The following is a 22,845-nucleotide window of genomic DNA, read 5'->3' as shown; positions in this document are numbered from 1 at the left end:
AGTAGAAAGAGTCAATCTCTAGATCTAGCTATCAATTAACAGGAAACACTGAGAATAGAAAAACATGTTAAATGACACCCAGGGAAGCAGTCCCCTACACTCTGTCAACTTGTTGTGCTGTGGTGGCTTGCATGTTGCTGTGATGCTGGAAGATATGCCACTGGTATTTCAAATGCCAGCAGAGTCACCCAAGGTGGACAGGTTTCAGCTGAGCTTCTAGACTAAGAAAGAGTAAGAAGAAGGACCTGGCAGTCTGCTTCTGAAAAAATTAGCCAGTGAAAACCTTATGAATAGCAGTGGAACATGGTTAATATACCGCCATAAGATGAGCCCCTCAGGTTGGAACTCCAAATATGACTGGGGAAGAGCTGCCTCCTCAAAGTAAAATCAACCTTAATGATGTGAACGGAGCCAAGTTTTCAAGACCTTCATTTGCTGATGCGGCACAACTCAAAATGAGAAGAAACAGCTGCAAACGTCCATTAATAACAGGAACGTGGAATGTCCGAAGTATGAATCTAGGAAAATTGTAAGTTGTGAAAAATGAAATGCCATTAGTGAGCTGAAATGAGCTGGTATTGACCATTTTGAATCAGACAATCATATGTTCTACTATGCTGAGAATAACAAATTGAAGAAGAATGGTGTTGCATTCCTCATCAAAAAAACATTTATTTCAAGATCTATCCTGAAGTACAATGCTGTCAATGATAGGATAACATGCATATGTCTAGAAGGAAGACTAATTAACAATATTATTCAAATTTACGCACCAACCACTAATGCCAAAGATGAGAAAATTGAAGATTTTTTACCAACTTCTGCAGTCTGAAATTGATCAAACATGTGATCAGGATGCATTAGTAATTACTTGTGATTGGTATTCGAGAGTTGGAAACAAAGTAGTCGGAAAATATGGCCTTGATGATAGAAACAACGTCAGAGACCACATGATAGAATTTTGCAAGACCAATGACTTCTTCACTGCAAGTACCTTTTTTCAACAACATAAATGGTGACGGTAGACGTGGACCTCACCAGATGGAGTACACAGGAATCAAATCGACTATATCTGCGGAAAGAAATGATGGAAAAATCTCAATATCATCAGTCTTCTGGCACTGGCCGACTGAGGAACAGACCATCAATTGCTCAAATGCAAATTCAAGTTGAAGCTAAAGAAAATTAGAACAAGTCCACAAGAGCCAAAGTAAGACCTACAGTATATTCCACCTGAATTTAGAGACCATCTTCGGAATAGATTTGACGAACTGAACACTAATGACGCTAATAACCGAAGACCAGATGACTTGTGGAATGACATCAAGGACATCATACATGAAGAAAGCAAGAGGTCATGAAAAAGACAAGAAAGAAAAGACCAAAATGAATATCAGAAGAGACTCTGAAACTTGCTCTTGAATGTAGAGTAGCTAAAGTGAAAGAAAGAAATAAAGTAAAAGAGCTGAACAGAAGATTTCAAAGGGTGGCTCAAGAAGACAAAGTAAAGTATCGTAATGAAATGTGCAAAGACCTGGAGTTAGAAAACTAAAAGGGAAGAACACACTCGGCATTTCTCAAGCTGAAAGAACTGAAGAAAAAATTCAAGCCCCAAGTTGCAATACTGAAGGATTCTACGGGGAAAATATTAAACGACGCAGGACGCATCAAAAACAGATGAAAGGAATACACAGAGTCAGTGTAACAAACAGAATTGGTTGATGTGCAACCATTTCAGTAGGTAGCATTTAATCAAGAATTGATGGTAGTGAAGGAAGAAGTCCAAGCTGCACTGAAGGCACTGGCGAAAAACAATGCTCCAGGAATTGCCTGAATACCAATTGAGATGTTTCAACAAATGGATGTAGCGCTGGAAGCGCTCACACGTCTATGCCCAGAAATCTGGAAGACAGTTACCTGGCCAACTGACTGGAAGAGATCCATATTTGTTCTCATTCCAAAGAAAGGTGATCCCATCGACTGTGGAAATTATCAAACAATATCATTAATATCACACGAAAAGTAAAATTTGCTGAAGATTATTCAAAAATGGTTGCAGCAGTACATGGACAGAGAACTGCCAGAAATTCAAGCCAGATTCAGAAGAGAATGTGGAATGATGAACATCACTGCTGATGTCAGACCGATCTTGGCTGAAAGCAGAGAATACCAGAAAGATGTTTACCTGTGTTCATTGACTGTGCTAAGGCATTTGATTGTGTGGATCGTAACAAATTATGGATAACATTGGGAAGAATGGGAATTCCAGAACACTTAATTGTGCTCGTGAGGAACCTGTATGTAGACCAAGAGGCAGTCGTTCGAACAGAACAAGGGGATACTGCATGGTTTAAAGTCAAGAACGGTGTGTATCAGGGTTGTATCCTTTCACTATACGTATTCAATCTGTATGCTGAGCAAATAATTTGAGAAGCTGGATTATATGAAGAAGAACAGGGCATCAGGATTGGAGGAAGACTTATTAACAACCTGCAATATACAGAGGACATCACCTTGCTTGCTGAAATCAAAGAGGACTTGAAGCACTTATTGATGAAGATCAAAGACTACAGCCTTCAGTGTGGATTACACCTTAATATAAAGAAAACAAAACTCCTCACAACTAGACCAATAGCAACATCACAATAGAGAAAAGATTGAAGTTGTCAAGGATTTCATTTTACTTGGATCCACAATCAATACCCATGGAAGCAGCAGTCAAGTAATCAAACGACACATGGTATTGGGCAAATCTGCTGCAAAAGATCTCTTTAAAGTGTTAAAAAGCAAAGATGTCACTTTAAGGACTAAGGTGAACCTGACCCAAGCCATGATGTTTTCAATCACCTCATATGCATGTAGAAGCTGAACGCTGAATAAGGAAAACCAAAGAAGAATCGACGCCTTTGAATGTGGTGTTGGCAAACAATATTGAGTATACCATGTACTGTCAGAAGACCAAACAAATCTGTCTTCGGAGAATTACAGCCAGAATGCTCCTTAGAACCATGTACTAAGGACATGTTATCAGAAGGGACCAGTCCCTGGAGAAGGACTTCATACTTGGTAAAGTAGAGGGTCAGCAAAAAAGAGGAAGACCCTCAATGAGATGGACTGACACAGTGGCTGCAACAATGGGCTCAAGCATAACAACCATTGTGAGAATGGTACAGGACCATGTGGTGTTTCGTTCTGTTGTACATCAGGTCACTATGAGTCAGAACTGACTCAACGGCATCTAACAACAACAACAAGCAGACAGCAAAATCCAGACTGTGGAAAACTCTATGGTTTGGCTAGTTTTTTCCAACAAAAACCAGGGTTAGGGTGGAGGGAGACAGATGGAGACAGAGCCTATCTGTTAAAAGAGATTTAAAAGACGTATCAATCACGTGGTATGGACCTTACAAATGTGCTGTTTAAAAACTTTATAGGGCAATTGGGAAAATGTAAACATGTCCCAAAACCCAAAAACCAAACCTGTTGCCAAACCTGTGAATTCTGACTCATAGCGACCCTATAGGTCAGAGTAGAGCTGCCTCATAGTGTTTCCAAGGAGTGGCTGGTGGATTTGAACTGCTGACCTTTTGGTTAGAAAATGAGCTCTTAAGCAGTGCACCACCAGGGCTCCATCACAAAGGGAAGAAGTGAGGTAATGGTATTGTGTTTACTTTGTTTTTTGTTTTGTTTTATTTGTTTTTAAGTGACATATCATTTATAAATACATAATGAAATACAAATGATATGATGTTTAGGATATCTGGGGCAGAGGGAGTGGATGCAGGTATAGATAAAACAAGATTGGCCACATACTGATCATTGTTGGAGATGGGTATGGGCTACACTGGGTTTATATTCTAGTCTTTCTTCTGTTGTATATGTTCAAAATTTTCCATAATAATCTTTTTTTTAAATACAAGAATTGGAAGAAAAAAAATATAGGAAGTCTCCCAGGAAAAAAGAAATAGAAACAAAGAGGAAGAAAAGGTAAGAAACATAAAGGACAAGTTCAAGATTTCCAAAAAGGAAGAAGAGAGAAAATGGAAAGGAGTCAATGATTAAAAGAAATAACATGAGAAAACTTCCCAAGACTGACAGCCACTGGCTTCTGGATTGAGGGGTCAGCCAGTAGGCAGCCCCATGATGAAAAATTCTGAGAAATTTTGTAATGTTGATGTATTGGGCCACAGACCTTATATGCACCTTCCTGCAGCCCCTCGACTGACTCCTTTCTCTCTCTTCAGTGGTGCCTCGAGGGCACCCCATTTAGCCTGAGTTGCCCCTTCCACTTTCAGAATTGAATGACACATCATGTTGTGGGGTATGGGACCTGGTTTCCTGGGCAGCTGCCATGGGTCCGGACAACACATCTGGACATACAGACAAGTTAGCTCCTTGGCCAATGGAAAAAGAAGAGGAAGGAGTTGAGCAGATAGATTCCCCTTCTTTCTCCTGTGGTTCTTCCTTGTGACCCTTACAAAAAAGTCCCTTGTGTCCAATGAACCAGCAGCTAGCCTTGTGACATCTGGCATTACATCCCCTTTTGCCCCAGTTTTTGTTCAACATTCTATTATAAAAATTTTCAAACTTAACAGCAAAACTGAATTTCCCAGCAAGCATCTGTATACCCACTACCAAAAGTTTACCATTAATTTTTAACAACTTTGTTGAGATATAATTAAATACCATAAAATCTACCCATTTAAAGTGTATGATAAAATGTTGTTGTTGTTAGGTGCCGTCGAGTCGGTTCTGACTCATAGTGACTCTATGTACAACAGAAAGAAGCACTGCTCGGTCCTGCGCCATCCTCACAATCATCGCTATGCTTAAGCCCATTGTTGCAGCCACTGTGTCCATCCATCTCATTGAGGGTCTTCCTCTTTTTCGCTGACGATCTACTTTACCAAGCATGATGCCCTTCTCCAGGGACTGACCCCTCCTGACAACATGTCCAAAGTATGTGAGACGCAGTCTCGCCATCCTTGCTTCCAAGGAGCATTCTGGTTGTACTTCTTCCAAGACAGATTTGTTCGTTCTTTTAGCAGTCCATGGTATATACGGTATTCTTCACCAACATCGTAATTCAAAGACGTCAATTCTTCTTCTGTCTTCCTTATTCATTGCCCAGCTTTCACATGCACATGAGACGATTGAAAACACTGTGGCTTGGGTCAGGCGCACCCTAGTCCTCAAGGTGACATCTATGCTTTTTAACACTGTAAAGAGATCTCTTGCAGCTGATTTGCCCAATACAATGCGTCTTTTGATTTCTTGACTGCTGCTTCTATGGGTGTTGATTGTGAATTCAAATAAAATGAAATCCTTGACAACGTCAATCTTTTCTCCATTTATAATGGCCCAGTTGTGAGGATTTTCGTGTTCTTTATGCTGAGGTGTAATCCATACTGAAGGCTGTGGTCTTTGATCTTCGTCAGTAAGTGCTTCCAGTCCCCTTCACTTTCAGCAAGGTAGTGTCATCTGCACATCTCAGGTTGTTAACGAGTCTTCCTCCAATCCTGATGCCCCGTTCTTCTGCATATAATCCAGCTTCTAGAATTATTTGCTCAGCATACAGATTGAATAGGTATGGTGAAGGGATACAACCCTGACGCACACCTTTCCTGACTTTAAACCACACAATATCCCCTTGTTCTGTTCAAACGACTTCCTCTTGATCCATATACAGATTCCTCATGAGCACAATTAAGTGTTCCGAATTCCCATTCTCCACAGTGTTATCCATAATATGTTATGATCCACACAGCCAAATGCCTAGTCAATAAAAGACAGGTAAACATCTTTCTGGTATTCTCTGCTTTCAGCCAGCATCCATCTGACATCAGCAGTGATATCACTGGTTCCACGTCCTCTTCTAAATCCAGCTTGAATTTCTGGCATTCCCTGTCGATATACTGCTGCAGCTGCTTTTGAATGCTCTTCAGCAAAATTTTGCTTTCATGTGATATTAATGATATTGTTTGATAATTTCTGCATTCGGTTAGATCACATTTCTTGGGAATAGGCATAAATATGGATCTCTTCCAGTCGGTTGGCCAGGTAGCTGTCTTCCAAATTTCTTGGCATAGATGAGTGAGCACTTCTAGTGCTGCATCGGTTTGTTGAAACATCTCAATTGGTATTCCTTCAGTTCCTGGAGCCTTGTTTTTTGCCAGTGCCTTCAGTGCGGCTTGGACTTCTTCCTTTAGTACCATCGGTTCTTGATCATATGTTACCTCCTGAAATGGTTGAAAGTCAACCAGTTCTTTTTGGTATAATGACTCTGCGTATTCCGTCCATCTTCTTTTGATGCTTCTTGTGTCGTATAATATTTTCCCTATAGAATCCTTCAGTTTTGCAACTCGAGGCTTGAATTTTTTCTTCAATTCTTTCAGCTTAAGAAATGCTGAGCGTGTTCTTCTCTTTTGGTTTTCTATTTCCAGGTTTTTGCATATATCATCATAATACTTTGTCTTCTCAAGTCGCCCTTTGAAATCTTCTGTTCAGCTCTTCATCGTTTTTTCCTTTGGCTTTAGCTACTCGACATTCAAGAGCAAGTTTCCAAGTCTCTTCTGGCATCCATTTAGGTCTTTCCTTTCTCTCCTGTCTTTTCAGTGACCTCTTGCTTTCTTCATGTATGATGTCCTTGATGTCATTCCACAACCTGTCTGGTCTTCAGTCATAAGTGTTCAATGCATCAGATCTATTCTTGAGATGGTCTCTAAATTCAGGTGGGACATACTCAAGGTCGTATTTTGGCTCTCGTGGACTTGTTCTAATTTTCTTCAGTTTCAACTTGAACTTGCACATAGTAATTGATGGTTTGATCCACAGTCGGCCCCTCGCCTTGTTCTGACTTATGATATTGAGCTTTTCCATCGTCTCTTTCCACAGATGTAGATGATTTGATTTCTGTGTATTCCATCTGGTGAGGTCCGTGTTTTTAATACATTCACAGAGTTGTGCAAACATCACCCCAACCTAATTTTAGAACATTTCATCACCCCAAAAGAAACCCTGTGCTCCTTAACAGTTACTCCCTATTCCCCCTCTCGCAACCCTAGGCAATCACTAATCCACTTTCTGTCTCTATAGATTTGCCTCTTCTTGAAATTTCATACAAAAGGAATAATATGATATGTGGTCTTTGTGACTGACTTGTTTCACTTAACATAGTGTCTTCAGGATTCATCCATGGTGTAGCATGTATCAGTACTTCATTCTTTTATATTGCCGAATCTAAAAATAACATGGTGGCGGAATCTGACTTCCTCTAACTTCTCGAGGGAGAGAGAGAATCACCATCAACATCAGCCCAAAGCTGATTCCTATGAGGCAGAGGTCAGACATGCCTCCACCCTCCAATCTTTTTACCAATTCTGACACCATCCGTCCGTCCCACAGCACTCTCTACTTCTCTGCTGGGTTCACTCATTTGTTGCAATGGCCACACAGAACTCACAGACCATACTAACAGGTATATGGTTTATTAGGGAAGTAACAGCTTACAATTCAGGATCAGGAAGGACTCAGGATACAGTCCTTTGGTCAGGACAGCCTCTTCTCAGCCATGCCCTCAGGCAGGCCTTTCTCTGGTCCTCTGGCCTTCAGCCCCTCGGCCCAGCCTCTGCCCTGTTTGAGCGTTACAAAGCACTTCAACTTCACCAATAAGGCACCCTACTCTGCCAGGAAGCCTCCTGCCTGAAGGTGCTCAGCTCTCTCACTCCATGAGTCAGCCGGCCTAGTTCCTGTGAGTGGCTGGAGGCACCTCACTCCACCAGCAAGCCTCCTGCCCAAAGGCATTCAACTTTCTCACTCTGTGGGCCAGGAAGCTGACTGTACCCTCTCCTGCCAGTCTCCTCATTCTGCTGCCTCTGCTGCTGCCATTTCTCTGCCATTGGCTTCTTGCAATCTTGCCATCTCCAATATTACAGGTCTCTCTCTCTGTCTCTTGGGTATAGGAATGTCTCAGCTCAGAGATCCTGGGTCCAACAGTTGTGCTCAGCTTGCTCCTGTCTCTTATTCTTGGTAGTAGTCAGGTCCCCCTCTGCTCTGGGATTGGCTCTCTGTTAAGGCTATCAGGATGGCAAAACTGACCAGTTCCCTCAGTAGGGTTCCATACACCTTATTTGGATGGTCCCACCCCAACAAGGGTGCCATGCACCTGATTTGTACCATTAGCAGGCTGTCCAATCCCCTTGGTGGGCCACAAGTACCTTATCTGCATAGTCCTACCCAATCATTTGGTGGGAGTTACAAGGCCATGGTAAGAAAGGCCATATAAAACAATCCACTGCACTGCACTGAACAGTATCCCACTGTATACCATCAACATTTTACTAGGCTCCTATATCTATCACATATCTATCGATTTATCTACCCCATCCATCCATTAATCCATCTTATATCTTTTACGTTATTTCCAGGTAAACTCACTTCCCTTTTCCCCTAACTCTCCCCATCTTACACTTGTGAACCTCTCAAACAAAGCTCATATTATACGGGCCCTCTAGGTGCAAAGGAGGTCAGGAGGTGGAATATTTTAGCTTTCTGGCCTCTATAGTAGAGGGAGGCAAGGGAAAAGGGGGACTGGAAATGGATTTTGCCCCCTTGCCATGCTTAGTTTCTTAATCTCATCCACACCTCACCTGCATCCACCCCTCCCACCATTACATCCCACAGGTCCTATATTCCACTGATGCCAAATTCCTTTAAGTTCCCTGAGCATCCCACAATTTTCAGTTTTCCTTACTCCATTTCCTACACCTGCTCATTACCTGGATAGCCTTTTGTGTGTGATAGATTCTTCTCTCACGATTCAGTTCAGCTGTTGTTCTTCAGTGAAGTATCCCCAACACACACACGCACACACACAGACACACAGACACACACACACACACACACCCCTCTGGCCTCCCTGCGCTAGTTTCACACTCATTATGGCATTTACCCTATTTATTGAGTTAACCTTTGACCTGTCTCTCTCCACAAGTCTCTAAATCCTCATGGGCAGAGACCAGACCTTCCATGTCTTCCTATCCTTAGAACTCACTGCAAAACATGACACATCCAAATGTTTGTTGGATAGTGAACGGAAAACATCTAGTCCCTATCTTTACTGTGGTTTATTTAGAAAACGTTTGGACTGCGTCCACCAAGTCTGAGGCCTTGTGGTAAGTGCCTGAGTTTGGATATAAGATGAGTAAGACTTCTTAAAACTAAACAATAGTTTAGCCTAACCAGTAGAGAATATCTGCCTTGAGTATTATGCTCTTTTAAGTTCTATCTATATGGGATCAAAGTGACAACAACAACTCTAAAGATTAGACAGGAACCTTAGGGGGCAGTGAGTTTATGTTAATGGCGGAGGAACAACTCAGAAAAATAGGGTGAGAACGGTTGCACAACTCGAAGAATGTAATCAATGTCCCTGAATTGTACATGTAGAAACTTGGACTGATGTATGTTTCACTGTGTATATTCTTAACAACAATCATAAAATAAGATAAATTATTGGGAAAAAAAAGACGAGTAAGACTATATCCTGAGCCTCAAAGGAATCTACAGGACACTTTTGTTGGGGAAAATATGAAACTAGACAGGACGCCAAGACAACAGATGTAAACTAGGACTGTCCTGGGCAAACCAGAACATTTAGTCACCGAAATTATATGCCAGCTTCTGTGAAAACAGCAGTGCCATGCTGACTCATTCCCAGTCCGCCAGACCCCAGTCACTTCCAGAATTTTGTTGTACAGGTCAATTACTCCTCATTAGTGCTTGAGTCACTTTTGTTTCTGCACTGTTCTTATCCATGTAGAAATTATCCATGAAATTTAATGTTTAGGAGACATTACAGACACATAAAAAAAAATACTCATGCAATTAAACAGAAAAAAATCACTTAACGAACAACTAAGACACTTTCTGAACTTTTTTTTAATAAAGGTGAAATTCACACAGCAAAAAATGAACCATTGCAAAAAAAAAAAATTAACCATTGCAAAAAAAAAAAATTAACCATTGCAAAGTGTACAGTTCAGTGGCATTTAGTACACTCACAACATTGTGCGACCATCACTTCTATCTAGCTCCAAAACATTTTCATCACTACGGAAGGATACCCCATACCCATTAAGCAGTCCATACTCCATCGCCACCCCCGCCCCCCACACCCCACGCAGCGCCAAAAAACAAGCAAACCTGTTGCTGTCGAGTCAATTCTGACTCATAGTAACCCTACAGGACAGAGGAGAACTGCCTCATAGAGGTTTCAAGGAACACCTGGTGGATTCGAACTGCCAACCTTTTTGATTAGCAGATGTAGCTTTTAACCACTACGCCAGCAGTGCCTGGCAACCAACAATCTGCTTCCTGTCTCTATGGATTTAGCTATTCTGGATAGTTTATATAAATGGAACCATACAATATGTGGCCTTTTGTGTCTGGCTTCCTTCTTTCACTTGTTGTTGTTAGGTGCCGTTGAGTTGGTTCCAACTCATAGCAACCCTACGTATAACAGAACGGAACACTGCCCTGTCCTGCATCATCCGCACAGTTGTTGTTATGCTTGAGCCCGTTGTTGCAGCCACTATGTCAGTCCATCTCGTTGAGTCTTCCTCTTTTTTGCTGACCCTCTACTTTACCAAATATGATGTCCTTCTCCAGGGACTGATCCCTTCTGATAACATGTCCAAAGTATGTGAGATATAGTCTCACCACCCTTGCTTTTAAGGAGCATTCTGTCTGTACTTCTTCCAAGACAGATGTGTTTCGTTCTTTTGGCAGTCCATGGTATATTCAATATTCTTAGCCAACCCCATAATTCAAAGGCGTTAGTTCTTCTACGGTCTTCCTTATTCATCGTCCAGCTTTTGCATGAATATGAGGCGATTGAAAAACATCATGGCTTGGGTCAGGCACACCTTAGTCTTCATGGTGACGTCTTTCACTTACCATAATGTTTTTGAGGTTCATCCACATCATAGTAAGTATTAGTACTTCATTCCTACTTATGGCGGAATAATATTCCATTGACAAAATATACTACATTTTGTTCATCCCTTCAACGGTTGATAGACATTTGAGTTGCTTCCACCTTTTGTCTATTGTGAATAATGTTGCTATGAACTTTCATGTACTTGTTTTTCATTTCTTTTGAGTATATACCTAGGAGTGAGTAGAATTGCTGTGTCATACGGTAATTCTATATTTAACTTGTCAAGTGACTGCCAAACTGTTTTCCACAGTAACTGCACCATTTTACATTCCCCCCAGCAATGTATGAGGGTCTGTCCAGTTTCTCCACATCCTCAACAATACTTGTTATTCGTCTTTCTTTTTTAAATTATAGCCATCCTAATGTTTGTAAAGTGGTATCTAACTGTGGTTTGATTTGTATTTCCCTAATGACCAATGCTTAGAAGAAAGGCCTGGCAATCTACTTCTGAAAGCAAACAGACATTGAAAACCTTACGTACAGTTCTACTCTGAAACGCATGGGGTTGCCATGAGTCAGAATAGACTCAACAACAATGGGTTTAATGACTAATGATGTAGAGCATCTTTTCGTGTACTTTTTAGTCCTTTTTATGTCTTCTTTTGAGAAATGTCTCTTCAAGTCCTTTGCCCATTTTTGAATTGGGTTGTTTGTCTTTTCATTGCCAATTTTTAAGAGTTTTTTTATATATTTCGGATATTAAAACCAAAACCAAACCCATTGCCGTCAAGTGGATTCCCACTCATAGTCAATTCCGACTCATACCGACCCTATAGGGCAGAGTAGAACTGCCCCATGGGTTTCCAAGGAGCGGCTGCTGGTTTTGAACTGCCGACCTTTTGGTTAGCAGCTGAGCTCTTAACCACTGCACCACCAGGGCTCCTTCCAGATACTAGACTCTTTCAACTATATGGTTTCCAAATATTTTCTCCCATTCTGTAGCTCATCTTTTCACTTTCTTGATAATGTTTTCCAACTTTTTTTGATATAGTGAAGTGCATAGTTATAATTAGTTTGTGAAGACCATTGTATGCATATGATTTCTTGGTATTAACAATAGACTCTAGTCTATTGTCTTTATTCACTGGCATTTGAGTGTTTCACTTGAGGCCATTATGAATAATGATGCTATGAAAGTCTTGGTATAATTTCTTTTTTCTTTCTTTTGAGTTATTTCTTTGACGTACACACTCCCAAATTAACTAACTTGTTTGAAAGACACGAACAGTTTGATACCTCTTAGTTGCCATTGCTCTGTGCCATATTGCTGTCATAAAAGTCTGGATTAATTTACAGAGCACATTCATCTGTTTCTCATATCCCTGTCAATACTTTATATTAGTATTTTAATGAATTAATGAAAGCTTATGATCATTTTATGAAGTCTCTGTTTGGTACAAATGATTAAGTGCTGGGCTACTAACTGAAAGGTTGGCTGTTTAAACCCACCCAGAGACACCTTGGAAGAAAGGTCTGGTGATCTGCTTCCAAAAGGTCACAGTCATGAAAACCCTATGGAAACCCCCAAAACTATTGCCCTGAGATAATCTTTTTTTTTTTTTTTTTCCCAATAAAAAAGTCTTGCTTTGCTGGGAAAAAATTAGGTTTTTCATCATAACAATTGACAAATAACCACACAGGAAGCCAAAAAATACTTTGTTCCTTCAACATTTCTAAATATGCACAGACGTCTGATTTTATACTTGAAAAATAGTGAAGATAATGCCTACAATACTTGGAACTCAGTCACAGCACAGTTCCTAGGTGGCACAAACGGTTAAGCGCTCAACTGTTAAATACCCAGTTTGGTGGTTTGAACCCACCCAGAGGTGCCTAGGAAGACAGGCCTAGTGATCTGCTTCTGAAAGGTCACAGCCTTGAAAACCCTATGGAGCAGTTCTACTCTGCACACATGGGGCCACGCAGGGATGTAGGGAGGGTAACGAGCACCCAGGGGCAATCTCTAAGTTGTGCCCCACACCCCGCCCCAATTTCAGGAAGAATAGACAATAGCAGTCACACATCAGCAGAAACACCTTCCCGCTCTTATTCGGCTGCCTCAGTCAGGCGTCTTTCATATTTGTGGCACCTGGGAATGTCATTCCATGCCTCGTCTGCTGCCCCCTTGGACTTACACCTGGGGGCAAGTGCCCCCCTCTGCTCTGCTCCTCCCCCGCTACACCTCTGGGGCCACCAGGTGTTGGAATCCACTAGATGTTAACAAGTTACAGTGCGTCAGATCTGTCTCCTGTTGTTAATCGTGAGGTAACCTTTAGACCTGAAACCAAAAGTATTCCCCGAAGTCTATAGTTTAGACTTAAACAATAGTTTAGCTTAACTGTAAAGACTGTCTACCTTGAGCATTACGCTTTTTAAGATCTACCTATATGGGATCAATTTGACAACAGCAACTTGAAAGATTGGATAAAAGCCTTAGGGGGCAGTGAGTTTATGTTAAAGGCAGAGGAGCAGGTCAGAAAGGAGGGTGAGAATGGTTGCACAACTCGAAGAATATAATCGATGTCTCTGAATTGTACATGTAGAAACTGTCGAATTGGTGTCCGTTTTGCTGTGTCTGTTCTCAACAACAACAAAATAAATTTTTTTTTTAAAAAAAAATCCCACGAAGACGTTCTACTCTGAAACAACACATGGATTGCCATGAGTTGGAATCAACTCAACGGCAACTGATTTTTTTTATCATTTTAGGGTGTTTATGATTTGTTTATTTGCTTACACTTTTAATTGCTAAGGAGGTTGTACATTGTAAGGAGGTTGTACTTTTACCAAAAGCAACTATAGTTTTTGTGAAAACATATTATAATGTAAGTATATACTTTATAATTACATGATATGTAGTAAGTATCCACTAAATATTTGTTAAATCAGTGAATGTATTAAAAAGATACGCGTTTAGTTCTCTATTATCTATGAATAGAAAACAGAGGCAGAGCTTTAGGGAGTCTTAGAGACATCCATTGGAACTTTTCTTCTTAAAGATGAGATGCCAAGATGCTTAATGATTTTCCTATTTCAAGGCCAGTGACATATATCCCTTTTATAATTGCGCCCCCAGCCAACACCCTGTTATGTCTCATGGGTCAGAATGTGGTCTCCCCTGGCTGCACCAGAGGCTGCTGGGAAAGTAGAGAATAGAATATCGGTTGCAACTCTAAATAAACTTAGGGTATAATTTTAACATTTGATAGATTGAATAGTGTCCCCCCAAAATGTGTGTCAAGTTGCCTAGGCCATGATTCCCAGTATTGCCTGGTTGTCCTTCATTTTGTGATCTGATGTAATTATCCTATGTGTTGTAAATCATAACCTCTATGATGTTAGTGAGGTAGGATTAGAGGCAGTTGCATTAATGAGGCAGGACACAATCTACAAGATTAGGTTGTATCTGGAGTCGATCTCTTTTGAAATATTAAAGAGAAAAGCAAGCAAAGAGGAAAGTGACTTCTTACCACCAAGAAAGAAGAGCCAGGAGCTGAGCGTGTCCTTTGGACCTGGGGTCCCTGCACTGAGAAACTCCTAGACCCAGGGGAAAATTGATGACAAGGACTTTCCTCCAGAGCCTATAGAGAGAGAAGGGCTTTCCCTGGAGTGGTGCCCTGAATTCAGACTTCCAGCCTCCTGAACTGTGAGAGAATAAATTTCTGTTTGTTAAAGCCATCCGCTTGTGGTATTTCTGTTATAGCAGCACTAGATAACTAAGACAACAGGGAAGAGCAGTAGAGAAGATGTTGGCTAAAAATGTTTGCTATACTCATTTTAGTACTTTTGCTTTGTTTGTTTTTGTTTGGGGTATTACAGGCTGGAACCAATGGTTACATGGCTCCTGAAATCCTAATGGAAGAAGTGAGTTATTCCTATCCTGTGGACTGGTTTGCAATGGGATGCAGTATTTACGAAATGATTGCTGGACGAACACCATTCAAAGATTACAAGGAAAAGATCAGCAAAGAGGAGCTAAAGCAAAGAACCCTGAAACAGGAGGTCATATTTGAGCACGATAACTTCACAGAAGAAGCAAAAGATATTTGCAGACTCTTCTTGGCTAAGAAACCAGAGCAACGCTTAGGAAGCAGGTAAGCTACCACATAGCAGAGATGATTGCTGATGTCAACATTATCTGCAATGATTTGGGGAGTGCTTTATATTAGTGACCAAGCCTTGGAATTACATACTACTATTATTTGCCTATTATTATTTGCATATTCTATGGTTAAGCATTTCTAATGCTTTCAAATGCTATGAGCACTTGCTACGGAACAATCTCAAACGATATATTTTAATGTGAAAAAATGAGGTATAAATCAGCATGTGTGAAAAAGAGGAAACGAATATATAATTCATATTAGATGCATAGTTGTAATTCATAGTCATAGTCATTCATAGTCATGAATTCATAGTCATAATTCAATATTGCATAGAATATTTTGAGGAGGGTATACAAGGAATTCATAGAGTTGGTGGCCTTTGAGGAAGGAAAATAGGGGTTTGGGGCCAGGAATGCAAACGAGCCTGTCACTATATACCCTTTTTTGTCTTTCGAATTTTGAACTATTGAAATAAATTATCTATTAAAAAATCAGATTAAAACTGATAGGCATAGCTCCAGAAAATTATGCCTCTTTCTAACTTTTCCATAAAATATCATCAATCTGTCAACAGATGTTTAGTGAGTACATATGATGTTGCCAACTGTGTTATGTACAGTTGAAACTAATTTTGAGGAAAGCCAAGTTTTATTGTTAACATGAAATAATAAGATCAAGATATGATGTATCAGTACTTCATTCCTTTTTATTGCCAAATAGTATTCCATTGTATGATGTACCACATTTTATTTCTCCGTTTGGACATATGGACATTTGGGTTATTTCTACTTTTCGGCTATTAAGAATAGTACTACTATGAACATTTGTGTACAAGTTTTTGTGTGGACATACGTTTTCATTTATCTTGGCTGTACCTAGGATTGGAATTGCTGGGTCATATAGTAACTCTTATGTTTAACCTTTTGAGGAACAAATGACTTCAATCTTCCAAAGCAGTTGTAAGTGGAGACTCTGGGATAAGGCTGCCTTAGCTCAAAATGTTTGAGTAGTCTCAAGAGAGTCAAGCTTTCAATTTTTTACTTGATATTTTGAAATAACAAGAAGTTTTTTAAATTCATTTTTAGTAACTCTCAAAGCATGACAGAAAATCAAACTGACTATTTTGAAATTAGATGGAACTCTACATTTATGTGGAAGTAAAGTACAAAAACCAATTTTCCTATGTAGAATCCCAACCTTGTTGTGTTGATAAGGTTAGGATAGACTATGTTACGATAACAAGCCCACCCCAAAGTCCCAGTGAAAATGAGAAAGTTTCTCATTCACACGAAGTTGGTTATGGGTTCAGTTGCTCTCCAGGGTAGCTCCCTAGTGGGCAGTGACTCAGGGATCCAGGCTGCTTCCGGCTCCTGGCTCCCTTGGAACTGTGACTTCTGGTTGCTGTGTCAAGAAAAGAGAACTGTGGGGCATTTTGAAGTCCCTGGGTGGTGCAGAAGGTTAAGTGCTCAACTGCTAACCAAAAGGTTGACAGTCTGAGTCTACCCAGAGGTGCCTTGAAAGAAAACCCTGGCTATCGATTTCCTAAAACCAGCCAGTGAAAACCCTATGGAGCACAGTTCCACTCTGATACACGTGGGGTTACCATGAGTCAGAATCAACTCGACAGCAACTAGTATGGGGCATTTTACTGCCTCAGTCGGGAAGTGACACACTTCACACATCACTTCTGCTCAGTGTGTTGGCCAGAACTCGTCTGAGGTCCTGCCTAACTGTGAGGCGGATGGTTAGTGTTATCTCCTGGGTGCCCAGAAAGAGAGGAGAACAAGATGTGGTGACCACTGACAATCTCTGTTGTACTGGTTCTCAAGTTGCAAGAGTATCAGAGAGCACGTGAACAGTGCCAGAGTCAGCGGGGGAGGCGGACCATCTCTTTAGATGACTTCCCTGAAAGGAACGCCACCCACTTAGATGTCTCAATTCGCCTGTGTTTGACTGCAAATTCTACCTCAATGTTTACTATTACTATTGTTATTGTAGATATATATGTAAAAAAACAGTTCGCTTTTCAACAATCTTCACACGAACAGGTCAGTGGCATCCGTTATGTCCATCATGTGGTCCATCCATCACCCTTTTCCAGTCCCAAACTTTCCTTTCACCTTTTAGCTCCATGCTCGATAAGCATACTTTGGGTTTATAGAATGAACTATTGACAAACTTCTTTACAAAAATGCCACCTTAAAGCACTGGATCATTGCCTGAAGCAACTTCATCAAGCAAAGGCTTTTTAGAAAGCATCTGTTGTGACTGGTTCGAATAAAACTGTTTACAACATCAGAGAAGAGGCATAGAAAAAAACAGCTGCTCAGTGAGAGAGAAAACCTTCCAACGTTTTCATTCCAACTCTTTGTATCTTTAAAAAAAATTTATTTAAGAGAGATAATGTTGGATAAATGTAGTGCATGTCCTCCAAAACCTACACAAACGCCTAGAGAGCGGGTTACACAGCCAAGGGCTCAAGAGGCCCCTCCCTGGCACATTCACCAGTATATGAGGTGAATTAAAAACCTCTCTTCTTTAGACATCACTGGAGAGTGTTTCCTTCTTTGCATTTCTGAGTCTGTGAATTAGTTTTGCAAAGAAGCCAAAAGCTTTCCTGAACTACCCAAAAGGGTTCCGGACAGGGTCAACTGTGGTGTTTTCCAGTAGACGAAAAGGTGACAACCTCTCAACATTTCTGCAGGCTTTATTCTGATTTAAAAAAAAAAAAAAAAAAAACCTTCACGTCAATTCCAACTTATAGCGACCCTATAGGACAGAGTAGAACTGCCCCATAGGGTTTCCACGGAGCAGCTGGTGGATTTGAACTGCCGACCTTTTGGTTAGCAGCCAAGCTCTTAACCATTGCACCTCCATGGCTTGAGCCACAGGTGTAGGAGTTAGGATCTATAGCACATATTTTTAGGGGACACAATTCAATCCACAACATTGGCTGATATAAGAAAATCTAGTGTAACAGCAGAGCCTCTGCTGATGCTCTGAAATGTATTCCCCTCCAGAAAGCAGGAGAAGTCTTCCTGCAGCTGCTGGTTGAGTTATTATAGAAGACGCTGCCTCCATCAATAGCTTCTCCTGTTTGTCCCGAAGTCACTGCATGATGATGGGCCAAAAGAGCCCCTCACAAATCTGCCAGGGAAGATCCAAGTGTAAGACATGCTATTTCTAATTATAGAACTGTGGTGAGAGTTACTAGTGCAAAAGATCATAGTGATCAGTTTTGCAGTAGACAGGACACAAGAGTAAGGAATAGAGGTTGGGAAGGCTGGTCTTTCCTTGTTAGCATCAGCAACCACAGGCATGTATTGAAAACAGATATAAGACATGGGCCCTGTCCTCAAGGGGCAACTAGTTGGGGGTGTGAGGAACATAAAGGAAACCTGACTGTGGCTTGTGGCTCCCTTCTCTTTTGTAACCAGTTGAAAAAAGGCTGCAGTCAGCCATCCTTGATAAACAAGCCAAGGTCATCTGTGCCTGGTTTGCTTGAGGTGCTACTTGAGAACTGCTCATTCTGATGTAAAGATTAGCCTGTCAATTCTCCCGAAGTTGCCAAGCCCCTGGGCGGTCTCCATTTATCCAAGTTAAGACTTCTCAGAGTGAGTTTTAAGGGGCCCTCTTGATAGGCTCCCTGGGTAGGGGCAGTAATGGTTCAGTGGGAGAATTCTTGCTTTCCATGTGGGAGACCTGGGTTCGATTCCTAGCCAATTCACCTCATGTGCAGCCACCAAATGTCTGTCAGTGGAGGCTTATATGTTGCTATGATGCTAAACAGGTTTCAGTAGAGCTTGCAGACTAAGATAAACTAGGAAGAAAGGCCTGGCAATCTACATCCAAAAACAAGCCATTGAAAACCTTATGGAACCCAATAGTCCCATCCCCAACCAATCATAGGGATGGCACAGGACTGGACAGCATTTCATTCTGTTATACATGTGGTCGACATGAGTTGGGGGCTGAGTAGACATCAGTTTAGAACAACTTGACCTCTGGAAGAATGTGTTCATGCCTTCAGGCAGAACCTCATGGCACCTGGTCCCATTCTAACATCTTCATTCTCTGTGAAACTTATAAGCCTGGGGTCGTTCCTGATCTGTTACTGTTGCTGCCAGGTGCCATTGAGTCGATTTCTACTCATAATGACCCCATGTGACAGAGTAGAACATCCCCATAGGGTTTTCTGGGTTGTAATCTTTATGGAAGCCGATCACCGGGTCTTTTCTCCTGAGGAGCCACTGTGTTCCTTCAAACTGCCAACCTTTCAGTTAACAGCTAAGAGCTTAACTATTGTACCACCAGGGCTCCATTTCTGATCTACTTGGATGGAATTCTAGCTCTATCCTTGATCTACCACATTTAAAATCCATCTGATATCCTTAAAAGGTGAATTATACTGTGTAAATTATACCTCAATAAATTTGACTTAAAAAAAAAAAATCCATCCTAGAAGCTTCAATTTATCTCAGTAACTCTCCTTCAAAACTCTTACTATGCAGGGTGTAAACCACACAAACCAGTCAATAGGTTCCAATAGATGGCACACCTGCATTTTCTCTTCTTTCAGTTGATGGAGAGTTGGTGGCTTTTGGAAGAAAAGAGACACTATGAGCACCTCATTAGGCAGCTCCCTATACCTGTCTTTTCTGCTTAGTTGGATTACAGTGGGAAAAGCCCAATAAGTCCGAGATGGACCTTTCTGGAAGGGGCTAGGCCTGAACAAAGACCTGAGGAATGACTGGATATCAGATGCTTCCAACTAAGTTTAGTTTCTCTTTCCCATAATAAAATTTTATCACATTTTTTCCTTTGAAAATTTCACTCATTTTCTCTGGTTTCCTTAGGTGTACAACTATTTATGAATGCATAAGGAAGTAAAAAAGTTAAAAATACAGGCATTAGAGGCTTTTAAGCCTCAGTTTTTCTTAATTTTTAAAGTGGAGCTTACAATGGTAAACAGTTCACATGGTAGTTGTGATGGTTAAATATAGTAATGTAAGTGAAGAGCTTAATGTTGGGTTAGCAGAAATGAAGCCCTGGATAAATTCTTGTTTTTGTTGTTAGTAATAACATTGTAGTATTTAGACTCTAGCCTTCTTACCAGGCAGAGTCTGCTACGGTTGTCGTTGACATGGTGGGGGAGTCTCTGAACCCTTTTCCTGAACACTCTTTGAGATTTGGAATGGAAAATATAAAAGGAAAGACCATGCACGTGATTAATTTCGATTAAGGTTGATTTATGATGGAAATTGACTTCTTCTCAAAGGAAGACATTTCTTGCTCACACCAGAAAATCTAATCACATACAATAAAAACAAAAAATTCTTTTTGAATGTGATGTCACGAAATAACCCCCTTTTTATTTCTTTGAAGCCTAGACTTAAGAGGAACCACGGGAAGTGTGGTAGGCGCCCTTAAGATGGTCCCAAATGATCCCCACCTCCTGGCATTCAAGCAATTGTGTAATCTCATTGCCTTAAGTGTGGGTTGGATTTACTACTTGCTTTTAATAGAAAGGATATGGCAGAAGTGATGAAATGTCACTTCCAAGATTAGGTTATAGAAAGACTGTGGCTTCTGTCTTGGGCTCTCTCTTGCTCTGTCTCTGTGTCTGTCTCTTGGTCTTGGATCATTTGCCCTGGGGAAAGTCAGCTGCCATGTCATAAGACAGCCCTATGACAAGGGATGGAAGTCTGCCAATAACCATGTGAGCAAGCTTGGAAGCACCTCCAACCTCGGTCTAACCTTCAGATGAGACCACAGCCCTGGCCAACAGCTTGACTGCAACCTCATGAGAGACCTTGAGCCAGAGGCACTCAGTTAAGCCACACCCAAGTCTCTAACCCACAGAAATTGTGAGATAATAACTATTTGTTGTTTTAAGCCACCAAGTTTTGGGGTAATTTGTTATACATCAATGGATAACTAATATAAGAGGTTACACAGTTTGGAACATATTTTTCTCCTTATTCCAAGGCAGATACTGGAGTAATTTATAGTAGGGGAAGAAGGCTTCATAATAATATCCGTAGTCTTGAACACTAAATGTATACTCATTCATGCTACTGTATATTACTGTCTTGGATTGAATTGTGTCCCCCAAAAATATGTGTCAACTTGGCTAGACCATGATTCCCAGTTGTGGTTGTCCACCATTTTGTGATCTGATGTGATTATCCTATGTGTTATAAATTCTAACCTTTATGATGTTAACGAGGCAGGAGTAGAAACAGTTATGTTAATGAGGCAGGACTCAATCTACAGGATTAGGTTGTATCTTGAGTCAATCTCTTTTGAGATATAAAAGAGAGAATCGAGCAGAGAGGAGAGGGACCTCATACCACCAAGAAAGAAGAGCCAGGAGAAGAGCACATCCTTTGGACCTGGGGTCCCTGCACTGAGAAACTCCTAAACCCAAGGGAAGATTGATGACAAGGACTTACCCCAGAGCCAACAGAGAGAGAAAGCCTTCTCCTCAGGCTGGCACCCTGAATTCAGACTTTTAGCCTCTTAAACTATGAGAGAATAAATTTCTGTTTGTTAAAGCTAGCCACTTCGGCATTTCTGTTATAGCAGCAGTAGACAAATAAAACAATTACTAAATTTTTTGTGTGTGTGTGTATTTAAAGAAATACCTCCAAGATTATTGCAGCAGTGGGGAGTGGGGTGGGGGGGAAGGGCTCCTAGAAATCGTGTCAATGAAGAGTAAGAAGATATGAGTGCCGTCTTTTAAAATGTGAATAGTGATCACGTGGGAGCAAAGGTATACTTGACTCGTTCTATGTGGCCCTGAAGGGCAGGGCAAGAAGGAACCACTGGAAGTTGGAGGCATGCAGGTTCTAGCCCCATGGAACTTTCCTGGCAAGGTTTTGGGCTGTGAAAGCAGCCATGAAACACCAAGAACAAAAGACATGTTAACTGCCTGACTCTTTAAAAGTTACATCTACATGGGAAGGTGGTCTGCAAACAGTGAAAATGCTACAGTCTGCATGTGGTAGAACAGTGGGTGATGTTAGGTTATTATTTTTCAGAATTATTCTTTGTGTCATTATATTGTCTTTTCAGTTAAAACTAAACACATAGGAAAAGTATGTTGCATTCTTTGTATTCTTAGAACATGTCTTATTTTGATTTATTAGCTGTGCCTCAGGCTGACCGTCTCTTTTCTTTCACAGAGAAGAATCTGATGATCCCAGGAAACACCCTTTCTTCAAAACCATCAACTTTCCTCGCTTGGAAGCCGGCCTTGTTGAACCCCCATTTGTGCCAGACCCATCTGTGGTTTACGCCAAAGACATTGCTGACATTCAAGATTTCTCCGAGGTTCGGGGTGTTGAATTTGATGACAAAGATAAGAAGTTCTTCCAAAGATTTGCAACAGGTGCTGTCCCTGTAGTGTGGCAGGAAGAGATTATAGAAACGGGACTCTTTGAAGAACTCAATGACCCCAACAGGTCCGCAAATTGTGGGGAAGGTAATTCATTCAAATCTGGAGTGTGTTTATTATTGTAAATTGTACTCTCTACCAGACAGGCGCAAGAGTCTTGGCTGACATAATCCCCAAATGTCCTAAATACTTGAGAAATCTGATGAATGAGGACTGATCAATCGGGAGAGGTATTTCAATCATAGAACAGTTCATAGAGCAGACGAGCTCACCGCTAGACACATTTTCTTTTTTCCTTCTTTTAAAATAAATACGGTAGAGTCTCAGTTTTCACTGAGGAC

General features: G+C 40.9%; 1 protein-coding gene across 1 annotated transcript in view; it reads left to right on the top strand.

Moving 5' to 3' along the window:
* GRK7 (G protein-coupled receptor kinase 7) overlaps positions 1-22,629 on the top strand; it is a 44,852-nt gene extending 22,223 nt beyond the window's left edge. The window contains exons 3-4 of the mRNA XM_004385077.1: positions 14,819-15,093; positions 22,293-22,629. Coding sequence (XP_004385134.1) covers positions 14,819-15,093; positions 22,293-22,629 — 612 coding nt within the window. The remainder of the gene's footprint in view (positions 1-14,818; positions 15,094-22,292) is intronic.
* Positions 22,630-22,845: the final 216 nt, after the last annotated feature.

Source organism: Trichechus manatus, unplaced genomic scaffold, assembly GCF_000243295.1.
Source record: "Trichechus manatus latirostris isolate Lorelei unplaced genomic scaffold, TriManLat1.0 scaffold00132, whole genome shotgun sequence".
NCBI lineage: Eukaryota > Metazoa > Chordata > Mammalia > Sirenia > Trichechidae > Trichechus > Trichechus manatus.
The sequence above is the reverse complement of the archived record's forward strand: the minus strand, read 5'-3'. Positions and strand labels throughout refer to the sequence as shown.